Source organism: Aethalodelphis obliquidens, unplaced genomic scaffold (genome assembly GCF_003676395.1).
Source record: "Aethalodelphis obliquidens isolate GAN/ISIS:26980383/991018 unplaced genomic scaffold, ASM367639v1 scaffold14, whole genome shotgun sequence".
NCBI lineage: Eukaryota > Metazoa > Chordata > Mammalia > Artiodactyla > Delphinidae > Aethalodelphis > Aethalodelphis obliquidens.
The window spans coordinates 39,701,305-39,720,686 of NW_020837958.1; the positions used below are offsets into that span (position 1 = coordinate 39,701,305).

Consider the following 19,382-nt stretch of genomic DNA (forward strand, 5'->3'; position numbering starts at 1 on the left):
GTAAGACTACTCCTTAGTATGTCCTGGGGAGACGGAGAAATTTTATAGAGAGCAGTTCCATTACCGCTGGCGGGGACTCCTAGCCGTCTCCTGAACTCCAGGGCACTTGTCCACTGGTTTGTGATGTACCAGCTTGCATCATCCTGTCCCCCATCTGAAGATACAGAGATGGGGAAGTCAGCTGGAGCAGGTCAGGACCTGCAGCCCCTGGAGCTGTGGGAAGAGGGCCAACTGGGCTGGTGGGGTTGGCCTTGGCAGGTTCAGCCAGGAAAGTCAGGCCCTCTACCCCCAGAAGGGCCCTGTGCCAACCCAGCTTCTGTACAACTCATCTTTATACAGCCGCCACTTGGAGCTGAGAAGAGAAGCTGATTTATAGCCTGCTCTGGCCACGTTTCTGCCGTGTTTTATTGTTTTAATTGTCTATGTGGGAGGAGCTCAGAGGGCTCACTTGCATTTCTGACAGCCCCAGACACCCAATGTTTATAACAGTTACTTACAAGCAGCCAGCAGCATCCCTGACTGGGTGACTTGTTTACTGTTACGTCTAATCTACTGCCTCCTCCACCTGAGGATTGGGGCCCACCACCCATCAGCCAGCCACAAGTGGAACTCTCCTAGAGTGGGCATGGGTGGGGCTCAAGGCACTGAATGGAATGTGGTCAAGATCAGGGAGTGAGTTGGTAGAGAAGCAGCCGTGATCTCTTAAGCTCCCCTCCACATGTCCCCTCTAAGTGCCTTGCTCAAGCTGTGCTCCCTGCTAAGAAAATCTTTTCTTTTTTTTCCCCTCCTCTTCACTCTCCAAAGTCCAGCTCAAATCCTACTTCTTCTAAGTACATTACTTGCTCTGACGATGAGCCTAAAGTTTCTAGAACCTTAGAAATCACATGGCTGACAGGAACCTTGGAGGCTATATAATCTAATGACCCTTTACAAAATCCCTGATGGGCGGACAGCCAGCCTCTGTCAGTGCCCCTTGAGTGGTGAGTTGCTCAGTACCTCCAAGGCAGGTTTCCTGCCTTACACTGATCCAAGACCCAACTCTGTACAGAAATTCTTCATCACATGCTACTGTGCTTTACATGTATTTATTTCTAGTCATCCAAACAACCCTTTAAGATGGGTATTGTTATCCCTATGTTACAGATGAGAAAACCTAAATTCAAGGACCTTAAGCCACTTGCTTAAGATCACACAGCTGGTGACAGAGCTTAGAGGACCCATTACTTCCTGGCACTGAAGACTGACCTTTCTCCAGGATACCGCTGTGCCTCTGAAGATGCCATTCTGAGAACTGGAGAGAATGGACAGAACAGTCAGACCAATAAGGCCAAGCATCCCTACATCACCTGCACCAGCAGACCTGCTCTCTACCCAGAAACACCAACCTTGACAAGAGCTGAAGATACAGTAATGTGCCAGTTGAGCAGGCTTCTTGCTAGAGCAATGCCAAATGTCAAACAGGAGAAGGGTTTCACTAGAAATGGGGCAACCGATAGCCAAGTCTCAGCAAAGAGGTTTCTTTCCTCTCTAGGCTGTGCCCATTCTGAGCAGGCAGAACGGATATAGAGCCTCTCTGAGAGAAACTTCTCTGATACCTTTTGGTCTCCTTGCCTGGATCCTCTTTCCTCCCCACACCTTAAATGCTGATACCCTGAGTGAAAGACTTGTCCTCCTATCCCTTCCCTTTAACTCTTTTCCTTAGGCAGTTTCAGCCACATTCATTGTTTTAACTACCAAGCAAATGCTGCCAGACTTCTTTGAACTACAGACCCACTCATCTAACAGTTCACCGAAAGCAGAACCTGAGGTGACAGATGGGTGCCTCCTTTTCCATCAATTCCCACATTCCACTGAATATTCCACCTCCTCCTAATATTTTTCTAATACCTGTTCTCTCCATTCCCAAAGATTTCTTTTAGAAATCCCCAGAAATGAGAAATGCATTTTGAGGGAGAGGAGCATGACTTCTCATCCAATTCTCAAAGGGATCCATCATCCCCCAAACATTGCTAATCTCTCCTCTCCAATTCATCCCCACCCCATCAGAATGGTCCGTCTAAAATGCTAATGTAAACTGAGCATTCTCCTACTTAAAATCCTTTGATGGCCTTCAGAAAACACTATGAGCTCCCTAGAATTGCCTTTCAGGGTCCTTCCCACATAGAACCCTGCCTCCCTCTCTGGTCTTACTTCTTGCTATTCTCAGTACTGTGGCAGATGATTCCAGTGGCTGTCACCTATCCCATGTCTCTGCATGTGTTATCCCTTCTACCTGGAAAGTCCACCCCTCTTAGTCTGCCTGGCAGTCTCTGACACACCCTTAAGACCCAGTTCAAAGTCACTTACCCTGTGACACTTCCCAGATATCAGTCTGCCTTCAGATAGAGGGCATCACTACCTATACCAGTGCTACCTATATCCTTTGTACATCTATCAACCTTTGCATTTATCATTCTGCACTGTGGTGCCTGTTCACAGGTCTGTCTTCTTACTCGACTGGGAGCAGATCATATATATTGAGGGGCTAGATCATATATATCCATTTTTATTTATTCCCAGCATCTGGCAGAGTGCCTGACACTCAGTAAGTGCATGCTCAATTATAAATAAACAAAACTAATAAGCAATTACAACCGTAGAGTACTCTACAATTCACACATCACATACTTTATCTCTTCATCTTCACATAATACTGATAAGGTAGACAAGGGATATATTATGGGGGTTTAGGGAGGTCTTGCCAAAGTCACAAACTACAACTCACTCTTCCCTTCAGTACTGAGCACAGGCTGAACCCCACAGAAATATCTATTAGAAACTTAGTGAACTTGATGGACTTTGGCACTGACTTTATGCTTTGCTTGTGTTTTGAAGAACTTTGCTGAGCTTGTGACTTTCCTGTGAATTTGCCTAGACACACTCTGGACAAGGGGCTTGTACCTCGTCTTCTACTTAACCTCCTCACACATCCCCAAGTCAGGTAGCTTCCCATGAAAAAGTCAGTCCAATCCAAAGAAAAAAAGAACCACAGGATTCTTTTGTTTCTGTCTACTTCAGCAGTGAGAATGACCCCGAGCTGGGTACAGTGACTTGCATACAGTGGGCAATCAATAAATACTGGTTGAATGGATAAATGAATGAGGTATCTTTAAATGGAAAAAGGAAAGAAAAATATGTTTAAGAAGGAGTTAAAGGCTTAGACTGGTAAGGAGAGGAGAACCCTGAGACGATTTTAAAGAACTGTCACTCTCCAGGCCCGGAGTCAGAAAGCAGAGCGTATGAAGTCAGAGAGCAGAGTACATCCACACTGATACATCAGGGAAAATCGGCTGAGCTGCCAGAAAACTGTGGCCGGCAAAGGTAGTCTGAAATTCAAAAAAGAGAAAAAGCTACAGAGAGAGTTAGATCTCACAAGCCACAGAGCAGTGAGTTTATCAATGATTGTTGATAAAATTTATTATTTCAATCTAGAATTTATTTTTAATGGTTCTGAAACACTTAGGTGATTACTGGGTACCAGTATGGGTTCGCTAAGGATAAGACAAAACCACGCCAGAATAACCTAATATCCTTTTGGGAAAGGATTACTGAGCAACAAATTAAGACAAATGTTAAACATGTTTTTATTTCAGCAATAAATCAGAGAAAATCTCTTAAAATTTTGTGGACAGGATGAAGAAATGGAGGCTAGAAAAGAATGAAGTTTGGTGGATCTACAGCTGTGACTGTTGAGTAATACTTCTAAATTGTCCTGATCATGAGCTCCAGGGCTCTGTACTTAATAGAGTCCTGTAAACATTTTAATCAACGACTAGCACATGAAGTACATGATGGCAGGGATCTTGTCTAACTCACCAGTACCTAGATCAATGCCTGCTAGATAGGAATGTGATCAATAAAATTTTGTAAAATGATTGCTGAATAAGTAACTGAATCCATAGAAAGCCTATTTGCTAACTTTGCAGATCATATAAAATAAGAAGAGATAGTTAATATTTTTATCTTTATTTCATGAGAGATACGCTAGCCTATTCCAATATTTTTGTTGTCTACCTACCTAGAATATAGGCTGGCTAGCAAAAGCTAAAAAAAATTCAGAGGAGGTTGATGAAAACAGGCAAAGAAATGGAAAGGAAGCAAGGAAGGGAGGGAAGGAGGGAGGAAGGGAGGGAGGGAGGGAAGAAGAAAGGAAGGAAAGAAAGAAAAAAGGAAATATCTAAAACATGGTTGGCAAACTACAGCCTATGGGCCAAATCCAGCCTGCTGCCAATATTTGTAAATAAAGTTTTACTGGAACACATCCACACACTCTCATTTGTGTATTGTGTTCTGCGCTACAGTGGCCAAGCTGAGTAGTCACAGCTAAGACCAACTGGCCCACAAGGCTTAAAATGTTTACTATCTGGCACTTTCCAGAAGAAGTTTGCTGACCACTGATCTAGAATGTTGAATATGAGGATCAACCTGGAAAGCTGAACTATTAGAACACAAAGGTACAAAACGTGAAAGGCACGGGTGGGGACTGGTGTGACAGCAGAAGTTGGATTAGACGGCTTCACAGTTCTGAGATTCTGTGAAATCAAAAATGCTTACTGGACCCTGTTGGGATCCCAAGAACAGATAAGAAGGCACTCAAATAATCCCTTCCCTTCTACCTGGCCCTGCCCTCTCAGCAAATGCTCCTCCTTGCTTTTTGGTGAGAGCACCTGAACAGAAGACAGAGCTGAGGGTGGCAATGCTATGTCTTAGTGAGGAGAGGACAGCCTATAAGGTAAGTCCCCACACATCAGGCTGCAAATATAGGGCAAGTTTGGTACTCATGAAATTCTCCTCTGTTGGAAACAAAGTGAGCATGATTCCCCCAGCTCAGTGGGGAATCCAAGGAGGCATAGGTCAAGGCCTGAACGTGGAACTGTCAGCTGACGAGGAAAGAAAAGACATATGAGCAGATCAGAGTTCAAATAACCACATAAAGGGCCAAGATTTAGAGAACATTCAAAAGAGCAGCTGAGGGCAGGTTGCAGCAAAAGTTCCATGGAGGATCTAGTCACAGCAAGCGAGATTGATAAAAGGAGCAGGTTCAGAGAGGTGGAGAGGCAGAGGGAGGGCAACTTCACACTGCAACTGGGTAGCAATGCTCTGATGCTCTTGACATTTCTCTCAGGCTGCTGATTTGAGAAACCTTGCTGGGGCAGCAATGACACCTCTGCCCTAGGCTACCACACCCACGTCAGTCTGGTAGCCTTGCTGACAGCTCTGAGGGCTGAGCACACTGCTTCCCTCTGCTGAACCTTCCCTCAGGTCAATGTTCTGACCCTTAGGCAATCAGCAAGGCTGTCTGTCCTCCTGGCATTACTGCCAACCCTAAAGTAGCCACTGCTCATCTGCCCTGCTGCTGGAAAGGGAGGGGAATCTCAGCCTCTGTGAGTGATCCAGGATAATGGGCGGGCAGCAGAGCCAATCTGGACAAGCAAAGCTCAAACGTAAAATATTCATCTCTGTCTGCAGTCAAAGCAACCTACCCTCTTCTCAACCCTACTTTTGAAAAACTCACCAGAGGCAATAACGGACTAACTTGCCCAGGTACCCTTCAACGGACATGTGACCAAGCCCTGGTAGGTGCACACCGCCTCCTTCCTCTGAGAAGTCCAAGCAACCACGCAGACAACACCCCAGGGAGGCACTGATGACCACCCCATTTTACAAGCACAGACAAGGTCCACTCTTTGTCCTGGGTCATTCAGTAAGTTGAGGGGCCAGTCCAGAGAGAGGATTGTATTTCACACAGAAGAGGGGAAAAAAACAGTTGAGGGACTTCTGAGGCTGAGGAAAACAGTGAGGCTGCTTTCTAGTTCTGGGGCAGGGCTGGGACAGGGTAAGTCTGAAGAAAGTAGAGGAAGAATAAATCCACATTCCACACAGTTGCCTTAATTATTTTATGGAAACCTGCTCCACTGTCCACTCATCTGAGACTCCACAGATTGAGGCACTTTTGGGAGAACACCAGTTAAAAGGTTCTTCTACCCCTCCACCCCGGTTATGAAATTGGGCCTCTATTTTATTCCCCAAGACTTGAAGTGACATAAATTATAGAGCCAGAGGGGACTGTGAAGGGCATCTGTTCCAAGCCTTCTGCGCTCTCTATGAGTTCCTAGAGGATGAGGGACTTGCAGGCTCTCACCCTGAGTTGCTGGTAGAGTTGGCACAGAGCACGGCTGCCTGGAAGCCACAGGGAGGAGAGATCTCAGAACAGCAGGGTAGCCCACACTTACCTTCTAAAGAATGGATTCCCTGCTCCTTGGCAGTCTTGTAAACACTGCTGAAATCATCCCCGAGGTTTGGGTCAGCACCAGCTGCAAGCAGGACCTGCACCACACTGGAAGAAATCAAAAAGACACCAAGTGTCAAAAACAGGAAAGGCTGAGGAAGTAGACACTCAGATTCTGAGGCATGTTTGGGGACTGGATCTGCCTCTGCTCATGTGAGTGGTACAGTGGAGAGAACATGAACTTTACGAGCATCAAAGACAAGGGTAGGAAAGTTGGTTCTGAAACTTTACTGGCTGAGAGGCTCTGGACACGTTATCTAACGCCTCTCTAAGGCTCAGTGTCCAAGACAATAAAATACGAAGTGTTTATTCATCAATTACTTATCAAATGCTTACTATGTTCTAGTCACTGTTCTAGGTGCTAGTGTCCATGCCCTCAAGGAGCTTACAGTCTCTTCTGGGAAGGACAACAAATTAGCATAAAATTACCGCGAAGTGTGATAAAGGCTACGATGGGAGAAGTACCATGTATGGTGGGAAACTAAGGGAGAGGATCAAGAAAGGCCTCCCAGAGGATGTGGTATTTAAGGTGTTAAAGACTTGGAAGGCTGAGAAGCCAGATCTGGGTTGGTGAAGTGGGAGGACCCAATGCATTTACAAATCGGAGGCAAAAGAGCACGAAGCTTCACCTGAAGAAAGCAGAATTGGGGATTTCCCTGGTGGTGCAGTGGTTAAGAATCCACCTGCTGATGCAGGGGACACAGGTTCCATCCCTGGTCCAGGAAGATCCCACATTCCACGGAGCAACTAAGCCCATGCGCCAAAACTACTGAGCCTGTGCTCTAGAGCCCGTGAGCCACAACTACTGAGCCTGAGCGCCCAGAGCCTGTGCTCTGCAACAAGAGAAGCCACTGCAATAAGAAGCCCGCGCACCGCAATAAAGAGTAGCCCCCACGGAATTCCCTGGTGGCACAGTGGATAGGAGTCCGCCTGCCAATGCAGGGGGCGCGGGTTCATGCCCCGGTCCGGGAGGATCCCACATGCCGGAGCAGCTGGGCCCGCGAGCAGTGGCTGCTGAGCCCACACGTCTGGAGCCTGTGCTCCATGACGGGAGAAGCCACAGCGGAGAGAGGCCCACGTACCGCAAAAAAAAAAAAACCCAAAAAACAAAAGAGAGTAGCTCCCTGCTCGCCGTAACTAGAGAAAGCCCACGCGCAGCAACGAAGACCCAATGCAGCCAAAAAAAATAAAATTAAAAAAAAAAAAAGGTAGAATTGGAGTAGAGGGTGTAAGGGGAAGAAAAGTGGGGAATGAGATAAGCCACTGAAGGGATTAAAAGGGAAGTGACGTGGCAACACATGCTTTTCCTCCCCACTTCAAGATATATACATTAAAAAAATACAAATCATATAGAAATATTAAATTGAAAAATGAAAGTCTTCCCTTATAGCCATCTCCTTAATCTAAATTCTAAGACTAACCACTATTTATAGTTTGGTGTGTTTCCTTCCAAATCTTTGCTATTAGAAGAATCACTCCTATAGCTGTGTGAGAATGAACTGGAGGGAGTAGGACAAGAGGCAGGAGCCTCCACAGTGAGGTTAAATTAGGTGAATTTATATAGCACCAAGTACAGTGCCTGACCCAGGAATACTCCATATATGTTAGCTTCCCTTCTATCATGTAATGTTCCTGCTAATACTTTCCTTTTTTTTCCCTAATAAAAAAAGGTTCGTGTTCACTATAAAAAAAACTCAGAAGATATAGCTAATCAAAAAGAAAAAAGTTTTAGAATATATAACATCTTTCCATTTTTTTCAATGTATGCACATTTTTATTTACCAAAAATTGGATCATATATAAACTCTCCCTAAACACACACATACCTCGCCCCCCTTCCATGTCTTAAATATCTGTCTATCACATTGTTTTTAATGACTGCACAGTATTCTACTAAAAGGCTAGTCTATATTTAGCTAATCCCCAATGGTAAAACAATTAGATTATTCTTAATATTTCAATAACAATCTCTATTTCCTTTGCATAAATTCCTAACAGATGAATTTCTAGATCAAAAGTATAAGCATTTTTAAGGATTTTGATAAATGTTACTAAATTACCTTTCAGAAAGATTGTACTGATTTTTATTTTTACTATCAAAGGAAAAAGGATGAGAGCAACCGCTGTGCCTTTCTTTCACCAAAGCTTTTTCATTATGTGTTAATCTGGACACAGAAAATGGAATCACACTGCTGTTTCAACTTGCATTTCCTTGATTACTAGTGAGGCTGGACTTAAAAAAAATGTTTAGCAATCAGTTGTGTTTCCTTTTTCATGAATCACAATTATCAATTTTGTTTTTATTTTCAGGCATAATGTCCTTTGCCTATTTTTCTCTTAGCATGTTCATCTTTTGCTCACTGGCCTTCAAAACTATTAATGCTTTTGAAGGCATAAATGGCAAGCATTAAAAAAAATTACTCTAGGGAATTCGCTGGTGGTCCAGTGGTTAGGACTTGGCACTTTCACTGTCAGGGCCCGGGTTCAATCCCTGGCTGGGGAACTAAGATTCTGGAAGCCTTGTGGCCCAGCCAAAAGTAAAAATAAATAAAAATTTAAAAATCACTCTATCATAAATATTAAAAAGCCAACCTACAATTTTAGTGTCTCTCCTTTGTTAGTTTTTCAATATCTGTAGCCAGCAGTATTGCTGGTTTTCCCTGTATCAACTGGTTTGAGTTTCATAACCTTCAACAGGCACAGGACCTGCCCAATTATTTGCTGAACGGATGAATGAATTTCAATAACTCCCATGCACACAAACACACAGTCCTCATAGGTAAGTCAAAGAACCAGAATCTATCTCCCACATAGATGGGGTTCTTCTACATCTGATCTAACATGGTCAAGTGAGCCTCCTGTGCCTATTCCCCTTACCTAAAAGGATCTTAAGAATTACCTTTTACAGGTAATTTATCTAGGATATGAATTATGATCCCAAAGAGAAATAAGAAGGGTCTCTAAGCACCTAAAATCAATGTCTAAAACTCAGATATTTAACTCACAGCAGAGTCTGTCAGGTTTTCACTTGGAGACTATTTGCTCATAGTTTACACATAATTTGGATTAAGACTGGCATTAGTCTTCCTGCTTGCCAGAAGATTAAAAGAGGGTTCAAAAAGGCTGTTAGAGATGGGCAACTACCTGCAGGCAGTGAGAAAAATATCTGATAGAAAGGGATGTAGTATGGTACAGAGGTTAAGAACGCTGGCTTTAAAATCGGAGACAATATGAACATCAACATGAATAAAGACATTAATGGATTATCACCCATTGGGTACACTAAGATTCCAAGAGTCCGTATTGAAAATAAATGAATAAGTCAATGGGAGAGACGGGAAAGCTCTTCTTTATTGTAGAATGACAAATAATAAATGTAGAACAAATGATGAAATTAGAAAATCATTTTGCAATCATAATTATCAGGGATATTAAGAGTATGTAGCTCAGATTTCCCTGGTGGCGCAGTGGTTGAGAACCCGCCTGCCAGTGTAGGGGACACGGGTTCAAGCCCTGGTCCAGGAAGATCCCACATGCCATGGAGCAACTGGGCCCGTGCACCACAACTACTGAGCCCGTGCTCTGGAGCCTGCAAGCCACAACTACTGAAGCCCGCACGCCTGGAGCCTGTGCTCCGTAACAAGAGAAGCCACTGCAATGAGAAGACCACGTGCCACAACAAAGGTAGCCCCCACTTGCTGCAACTAGAGAAAGCCCGTGCGCAGCAACGGAGACGCAACGCAGCCTGCCCAAGTAAATACATACATACATACATACATAAATGCTAATGAGTACTGTGATACTCCTAAAGAAGGTTATGGTATGCAGCACCCCCAAATTAAAAAAAAAAAAAAAGGAGGAGTATCTAGCTCATATGACTCTGTTAGTGTATGTAATGTGCTTGTACAGTGCCTGACATATAATAAGTGCTCAAAGAACATTAGTTATCATTACTATGTACCTGACCCTATAGCTGGGCTGTGGGAAAGTCAAGAGAAGTTTGAACTAAGACACAAATTGGGAAGACAGCATGAAATTTTATAACAAGTATAGGGAGACGTGGGTTCAAATCAAAGCTCTATCATTTACTGACTGTGATCTTGGACAAGTTACTATACCTCTGGGACTCCATTTCCTTACTGGAATAACAGATAATGATGCCTCCCTTGTAGGTTATAAGTATGTAAAACCACAGTGCCTGGCACATCGAAGGAGATCCACAAATATGAGCTCTCTTCTCTGTGTCCATATAATCTTAGTGATAATAACACAAATCTGGGCTGAAGTGGGCTCTAGATATATACCTAATCACCCCCAGGACTCATGCTGGCATAGCCCTGTGTTAAGAAGGCAGCTCTTGGGCTTCCCTGGTGGTGCAGTGGTTGAGAGTCCGCCTGCCGATGCAGGGGACGTGGGTTCGTGCCCTGGTCTGGGAAGATCCCACATGCCGTGGAGCGCCTGGGCCTGTGAGCCGTGGCCACTGAGCCTGCATGTTCGGAGCCTGTGCTCCGCAACGGGAGAGGCCACAACAGTGAGAGGCCCGCGTACCGCAAAAAAAAAAAAAAAAAAAAAGAAGGCAGCTCTTCTAGTCATGTACCAAAATGTTCATTGCAGCACTATTTACAATAGCCAGGACATGGAAGCAACCTAAAAGTCCATTGACAGATGAATGGATAAAGAAGATGTGGCACATATATACAATGGAATATTACTCAGCCATAAAAAGAAATGAAATTGAGTTATTTGTAGTGAGGTGGATGGACCTAGAGTCTGTCATACAGAGTGAAGTAAGTCAGAAGGAGAAAAACAAATACTGTATGCTAACACATACATATGGAATCTAAAAAAAAAAAAAAGGTTCTGAAGAACCTAGGGGCAGGACAGGAATAAAGACGCAGACATAGAGAATGGACTTGAGGACACGGGGAGGGGGAAGGGTAAGCTGGGACGAAGTGAGAGAGTGGCATGGACATATATACACTACCAAATGTAAAATAGATAGCTAGTGGGAAGCAGCTGCATGGCACAGAAAGATCAGCTCAGTGCTTTGTGACCACCTAGAGGGGTGGGATAGGGAGGGTGGGAGGGAGACGCAAGAGGGAGGGGATATGGGGATATATGTATACGTAAAGCTGATTCACTTTGTGATACAGCAGAAACTAACACACCATTGTAAAGCAATTATACTCCAATAAAGATGTTAAAAAAATAAGGCAGCTCTTCTATATTCTGCACAAGTTGGCTTGTTTTAAAATCTAAGTGAGAAGGGTTTGTCGATCTAAACTCAAAGGGACATAATTTGGTTAATCCTCAGCTGCTGTGTCCAATCACCATTCAATCACACCCCCTCCCATGGCAAGCTGTCCCTCCAGGCAGCTAGTGTCACTAACTGTGCTACCTGGGCCTCTCCAGGTTCCTGAGTATTGATTCCATCTGTCCAATTTGCAGGCTGCAAGACGTGTCCAAGCAACCAAGTATGCTGCCCTTCGCCCCAAAGGGCAGACAGTGGTCTGGCAGGATGGGGAGAGGAAAGTGACTAGGCTAAGCCCTGGGGCTGCTAACCCAATCAAAAGGAATGGGCAATTCACTTCACAAACTTGGAGGACAAAGAGGGTGAGCATCCAAGCTAGTGACTCATTCTGCAATCCTGGAGAAGACTCCTTTCACTTTTAATTAACTCAAAAGGCAGCAGCCCCACTGTGGGGTATACCTAGGACTAAAGGAACTGTGGCTGCTCAGGCCGAGTGGCACCAAACACCTTACCAGATAGCTAGTAAGCTTTTTTTGCCCAAGAGCTATCTCATACTTAAAAAGCATCTAACCCAGAGTTCCACAGGGATCAGGCCCTTTTTGGAGAAGCCAGCCCAGATCAGGCTAAAGGACTACATGACTATGGTTAGCTCTGATGATGAAAAGAACTTCGTGGACCAATGGGATGTAGGAGGGTAGAAACAGAGTAGGAGGCTAGCCAGGTAAGAGAAAGCTAAGGCAAGGCTCGTGAGAACAGGCTTAGCAGCAGGCCAGGCCCAGGGAGTGTCAAGAAGTTCATAGTCAAAACAGAGCCAAGGGCCAGAGACCAGGCAGCAGAGACGTGAGGCAGAGAGTAAAAAGCCAGGTCAGATGTCAAGGACTAGAGGCAGAGGGAAACAGCAGACCACAAAACAAGTAAGCAACCAGAAACGAAGAAACACACTGGTATCAGAGGTCAAGACAAGGCAAAAGAAGCAGACACCAGGGGCAGCAGTGAGGAGACTTCGCAAATGAAGAGATTTCTGCCTCTTTGACATTTTTTGCTGAAGCAGAAACAAATCCCCCAATTCAGAACTGTATCTGGGAGAAGGTTACGTACACAAGATGGTGAGTTGGCCCACCTGGCTGACAAGGGGACTACAGGATCTGACGGCACAAAGGGAGGCAGGTACTGCTATCCGAGGTGATCCACCAAAGGAAAACTAGAGCCGCCCCTCTGTTCTGGCATTGGCATACTGGCTGTCACTTGGGAGGTTTGGGTTTAGGTATCACTATCTTAAATTGGAGTAGCTGGTGCTAAATGGGCAGTGAAGTGTATGGGCTAGGCCTTCATGGTCTTAATAGCTGGGTTAAAGGGGACAGAGTACACCATCCCACTCACTTATGTTTTTCTATAACACACTCAAAGGAACTATGCTGACTACTCCAGAGGTTCTCACCGGACAAAGGCTTACAAACATCAGCAATTCTCCCAGCCACCTCAGGACTTGGCCTCTGGTGGTCTGTGGAAAGATGTGCCTACCAATGTCAGTATCAACCTCAAAGGCTAGAGATAATCTCCAGATACCCTACTTCCAATACTAATCTGGAGAGTCAGAGAATGTCTACAGCCCAGGAGGATGGGGGTTTAGAGTTGGCCTTTAGTGACTTGGCTCTGGTAGCAGTACTTGCCTTCCTGTGTGTCCATCAGAATCTACTCTGGTCTTATCTCTGCCCAAGTGAGCTGACTCACCAAAAAGACCAGGCTTTGTGAATACTGAAGGTGAAGGTTGTGAGGGATAGTATCCAGCTGACAGGTTGGCAGAGAAGCAGCAATAGGGCCGAGCTAGCCAGGCCAGGGATGGGGGGCACTGCAGGCCTGGAAATCTGGCTAATCAGAAATGGTCAGGTCTTAAAGATTGGCCTTAGATAGGGAGCAGAATGCAGGTCCAGAGCCCGAGACCTTGGTAAGAGTTACACATGTGAGTAGGAGTGGTGAGCTCTGAGCCTAGGCTGAGAGCTGTTTTCTTTCTGCTTATTTTACTGCCTGCTGATACAAGTATCTATTTTCTCAAGGGTACAGTAGGGCTAAGTAGGAGGAAGATAGCAGTCTAATAATAAGAGCTAGCATTTGTATATACCTCCTACATGCTAGGCACTATTTTAAATACTTTATATATACTAACATCTAATCTTCACAACAACCCTATGAAGGAGGTTAAACAGAAACTGAGGGATAAGTAACTTGTCCAAGGTCACTCAGCTGTAAGGAGCAGAGGTGGGATTCAAACCAGGGCAGTCTGGCTACCAAGCCCATGTCCTTATCACTCTGCTACATGGCCTCTCACTTCCCTGTGTTGACTCCCAGGTAGCTAACAGTCTGTAGAAGCACTTTGCCTCAACTCAAGTTTTAGCAACAAGGCTAGGATCAGGAAGCCCAACAGAAAAATGAGGCAAGGATATGAACAGTCAATGCCCAGAGGAGGAAAAAAACAAACAAACAAGATGATTAAGTATATGAAGAGATCCTCAAGCTTGTGTGTGATTAGAGAAAGGAAAATTTTAAAAAATGAGATAGCATTTTATTGGGAATTTGGGACTGACATGTACACACTGCTATATTTAAAAGAGATAACCAACAAGGACTTACTGTAAATTAATTAATTAATTTAAAAAAATGAGATAGAACTTCAAGTTAACACACTGGCAAAAAGTGAGAACGCTGAAAAATGCCCAGTGTTGGTGAAGACATGCGGATCTCAGATTCTCCATGCACTGCCAGGGGACAGACTGGAGCAGCCATTCTGGAAGCCAATCTTGTAATATTTGTCATGTTAAAGTACCTTACCCTATGACCCAGCACTTTGCTCGTGAGGATATGTATCTCAGAGAGATTCTTACACAGGTCTATAGAGGGCAACATGGGAGATGTTCACCACATATTTTGTGGCAGTGGGGAGTTGAGGCAATCAAGTGTCCATCACTGGGGGAACAGGTAAGTTAAATGTAGTAGACACATGCTATGAAACATGATGCAGCAGTCAGAAGCAACAGGCTGGATACACGTGCAGCAACATGAATAGATGATTTTTAAAAAGGGGTTGATTCCCTGCCACCTACTATTATTCATTAATTGAACTTGACCATCTGTTCTAAAAATTTATTCCTTCAGGGAGTCTCTCAATTGCAGAACTCTTAATTCCCATGCTGATCTAGTGATCTTGGGGGCTGAAGAATTAAGGACCCAGTGAAAACAATTAACTCCCCGAAGTACACCAAAGGCCATCACGCAGGCCCCTCCTACTGGTTCAACTGGTTAGTGCTCATTCACCTTTAGGGCTCCTCAGTGACAAAGTCACCAACTCAACTGAGGCTTCTCCGACTCCCAGCCCGGGTCCACACCCTCCCTCTTTGCACAGAATCCAGTACTTCCTCCTGTGGAAGGTGGCCCTCACCATGTTATGTCGTTATTGCCTGTCTACTTTTACTTGCCTTTCCCAGTAGATCACGGGGCAAGAGCCATGTCTCAACCTTCTTTCACAGCTCCTTGCCCAGTGCCTGGATCACAATAAGTGGTCAACAGATGATTTCTGAATGACTGCACGAAAAAATGAAGAATGAATAAATGAAATAATTATTTTATTTGGTGAGAGATGGGGGAGAAAGGTGGAACGCAACTGTCTCAGCCCTGCCCAGCCTTCCCCCACCTGAGGGTCCGAACTGGGCTGCAGGCAGCTTAGCTGTGGAAAACTTCCATCTTCCTCTCCTGAGCACTAGGCCCTCCACTAGGCAGTTCCCAAACAAAGCTGAGGAAAAGAACCGGAGGGTGGTCCCTAAGAAGCAGCTCCTGGGACTCACAGAACTCCCTTTGGAGCAACAGCCCCCACCAGGCGAGTTTTAACTTTCCAATCAGGTTTGTAATTAGATTAGATGTGGGAGCACACGTAGGAAGTTGGCTCACGTGGACCTTGATGAGCTCCTGCTTTCAGGACAGTGGGGCGTCACAATGCACAGGAGGACAGTTACATCAATTGGCTTTCTGCTCTCAGTGGCCGGAGGGGCTTTGGATCATCACATTGTTTAGGAAAGAGGGAGGAAACCTGTGGTGTGAGCTGAGGCCTAAGCTGGGCGAGGCGCGTGTCAAAGGCGGCTGGCGAGCAGCTGGAGTTGGTGAAGCAAGAAGGGCAGTGATCCCAGCTCCAGGTCGTCCCCACACAATGTGGAGCTTCAGAAGAAGCTCCTCCGACTCCTCCTCCCCTCTACCCCCCACACGCAAGCATAGGGTCACTGTGTCCCAAGGAAAAGACAAAGAGTTGACCTATTCTCAACCCAGAGCACACCTCGATGAGGGGAGAAAGCAAAGAGGTCACAGGTCAGGAGGTTTGCTGGAAAGTCAAATGAGCTATGGATCATTCAGTCTACTGGTTGGTCTACAGGCGGTCGGGAAAGCGGGAAGGCCCGACCAAAGGAACTGGCCTGTGTTGAATCTAGAGGTCCTGTGGTGTAGAGGCATGAGCTTGGTGGGGGGCAGGATGGGAAGGCAGTTTTCTTTTCTTTTTTGGGGGGTGGGATGCAGTTTTCTTTTTAAAGCCAGCTTCCTTGGGAAACAAACTAAAGATTAGGGAGGAAGCAAGGAAGGTACCTGTGTAGAAAATGTGCCCCCGTTTCCTCGAATGAGGATGTTATTTTGTTTACTTCCCTCAAAAGGTAAAGATCAATAATCATAATAAAGCAGCCACGGTGGGTTGAGCACTTTACATTTACTACTCCAGATCCTTATAACCACTTGCAATGAGGTACTAGTCAATTTTACAAATGAATAAACTGAGGCTCAGCGAGACAACATGAGTTATCCAAGTATACACATTAAATAAGCACAGGAATCACGATTCAAATCCATGTGTCTGTCTGGGGCCAAACCCAGTGCACACTCCCCTAAACCACACTGGTTCTCACCCATCTGACCCTCCATTAGTCTGTCATAATATCCCATAGTCGCTGGGCCCTTACTATGTACCAGGGACAGTGATATTTTCAGATGGTCATAACAGCTAGCTGGGATAAGAGGGAGTCTGATTCAGAGGGACAAGGGTCAAAATCAGTAGAGGGCTCAGACCAGGTGAGATAATTTGGGCAAGGCTTAAGGAAGACATGGCACGTTAAGCAGAGGGCCAAGGAATCGAGATTACCCATCACAGGATTTCCAGGACAATCCCAATTTCATATACTTAGCCTAGTTCTAAATACACTTCCATATCTTTCAATCTGTGGTTCATAACACACAGTTGCCAAACCGATGGGGCAGTGTGGTCCAGCCCTGGTTATTAGGGATTCTTTCCACAGTATAGGCTAGACTAGGCTCTCTCCAGGCAAATGATCCGTAAGAGCATGTTGAGGCTGGTACATCTCCTAGACGTACTATGCACTAGGCATTGCAGTAAGCAGTCTTACATGCATGTTAATCTTCGCAACCACCCTATGCTGAGGCAGATGCTAACGTTGTTCCTACTTTGCAGATGAGGAAACAGCTGTTCAGAGGTAGAGCTAGGTTTTAAACTCAGGCCCTCTTTCCAGAGCTCTTGTTCCTCACCACTCTGCCACACACAACTAGACTGTGCTCCCCAAAGTAAGGACTGTGCCTGGCCATCTGTTCCCTTGCACATAGGCCGCAGTACGGGCCAGTAAATATTCGTTGAATCAATTCACTTCTAAGGCCTTAACACTGCACTGTTGATGCACACATTGAGTTTTCAGTCAGCTCCTGGGCTTTACTTGCTAGTATTGCTAAAGTGGGTCTCCTAGGATTTTACAGTTGGTTTTTGGTTTTAACTGTAGACTGAAACACTTGTCCCTATTAATTTTTATCACCACAGATTTAACCATTGCTCTAGCCCACGGAGTTCTTTTTTCACATCCCTGACTCTTTCACCTAACATATCAACTACCTCTAAGCTTCATTTAATCTGCCCATTTGGTTGGCATTTATCAATGGTCTCACTAGAATCAGTGATATGACTAGTGAATAGGACAGACCCCTGTGGCTCACCAGTACAGTCTGCTTTCCAGTCTGATATCCATTCACATATAAACAATGAACCAGATCATTCACCATTCATTAGTTTGACCAAACTATTTGCCACATCATATTTTATTAATGTGGATATTATAAGAGACAGGCAAATACCTTGCTGCAACCCAGACACACCTACCATATTTACTGTATATTCCTGACCCACCAAGCTGGCACCCCTATTTATTTATTTATTTATTTTAAACATCTTTATTGGGGTATAATTGCTTTACAATGGTGTGTTAGTTTCTGCTTTATAACAAAGTGAATCAGTTATACATATACATATGTTCCCATATCTCTTCCCTCTTGCGTCTCCCTCCCTCCCACCCTCCCTATCCCACCCCTCCAGGCGGTCACAAAGCACCGAGCCAATATCCCTGTGGCACCCCTATTTAAATAAGCACAGAGTGGGTCTGATGTCCTTAAAGAGGAGGTGCAGGAGTGGACCATACCACAGTCCCTAGAAATGGAACACCCTTCCCCAGGCTGCTGAACTGGATGAGTACTGGATGCTCTTTTCATCCGAACTGATCTTCTCCATGAAGACAGCACTGAACACAGAACCCCAGGATGGGATATAGCGCTGGAGAAGGGGGTGGGTACCCTGAGACTGTCAGTTTAGGCAAATGAGCTGACATCACTTTCCAGGGAGCAGTGTCTGGGTGGCCTGAGGTCAAGGCATGTGTCTGCCAAACTAGAAACGGGTGCATGCTGGGCTTGGAATATCATTACTACGAAACAGGATTATCTTGAGCAATGATTCTAAATGGGATTAGAAATGACTCTCTGTTACTCAGAGATAATCAACCACAGCAGCGGTGGGAGAGACATCAAGCTCGGCACACTTTTCTGGGGGCATGGTGCTGGCATTCCGGGCACCTGGCCAGCACGCTCACCCGCCCTTTCTTGCTGGGAAATACTGGGAACTGCTCTTCACTAGGCAGCTGTGGCCACCTGGGATGAGAGCAAGCTCCACATCAAAGTGCCCTGCTTTGGGGTCCCATGTTCTAGGCCGAGCTTCTTAGATGAAAAGGAGTGGAAAAAGAATCTCCAAAGCCCTACTGCTTCTGCATCACCCATCAGATACTGGTGAGAGGCAAGTAATACCCCCACCTCCATCAAAGATAGGCTTACCTGCAGGAAATTCACTAACTTCCTGAGGTCACCAATCAGCAGCAGCAGTGTTAGTCATAATAATAATTAAGACACTACTACTATACTACTATTAACTAAAGTAGCAAACTCTTATCAAGTGCTTACTATGTGGCAGGCATTATTCTAAACACTATACATATATTTACACATTTAAAGTAGCTCAGCTTATTATCTCCATTTTATGGCTGAGGAAACAATCACAGATAAGTGAAAGAACTTGCCAAGGTAGATGACTAGTAAGAGGAAGAGACAGCTTGGATGTGAATCCAGGTCGTCCAGCTCTAGAGCTCACAGCTCTACCACATGCTAGACAGTTACAGCCTGAGAGGACCATGGTCCATGCTGGATAAGGCTTTCCTTTACCCTCACTGGTCTCCAGACCCTGCCAGTGCCCCCTACTAACTCTGGTACATCCCTACTTTCTTACTTTTATGAGCCTATGCTCACAATGGTGCTTATTCCAGAAATGCTGTCTTTCTGCTCTCCACCTCTACCAACCAAAATCCTGTCCGTCTTTCAAGGCCCACCTCATGTGAAAGGGCCTCCTTTCATGATTAACCCCTACCCCAGCACTCTAGGCTGGTCTTCTCTGGGTAC

The 19,382-nt window shown here is 45.2% G+C and overlaps 1 protein-coding gene across 14 annotated transcripts in view; it reads right to left on the reverse strand.

The window, feature by feature from the left end:
• Positions 1 to 19,382, reverse strand: part of CLPB (ClpB family mitochondrial disaggregase) — a 171,891-nt gene that overhangs the window by 108,940 nt on the left and 43,569 nt on the right. For 11 of the 14 annotated variants that reach the window (XR_003434569.1, XR_003434570.1, XR_003434568.1 and 8 more), the window contains exons 4-5: positions 6,273 to 6,376; positions 65 to 154 (exon numbers count right to left, since the gene is read on the reverse strand). Coding sequence is in view for 7 of the 14 variants with exons in the window: in XM_027115637.1 (XP_026971438.1) it covers positions 65 to 154; positions 6,273 to 6,376 (194 nt within the window). In the remaining 7 variants the exon portion in view is untranslated. The remainder of the gene's footprint in view (positions 1 to 64; positions 155 to 6,272; positions 6,377 to 19,382) is intronic. The other 3 variants (XR_003434573.1, XR_003434571.1, XM_027115639.1) reach the window with 1 other exon arrangement.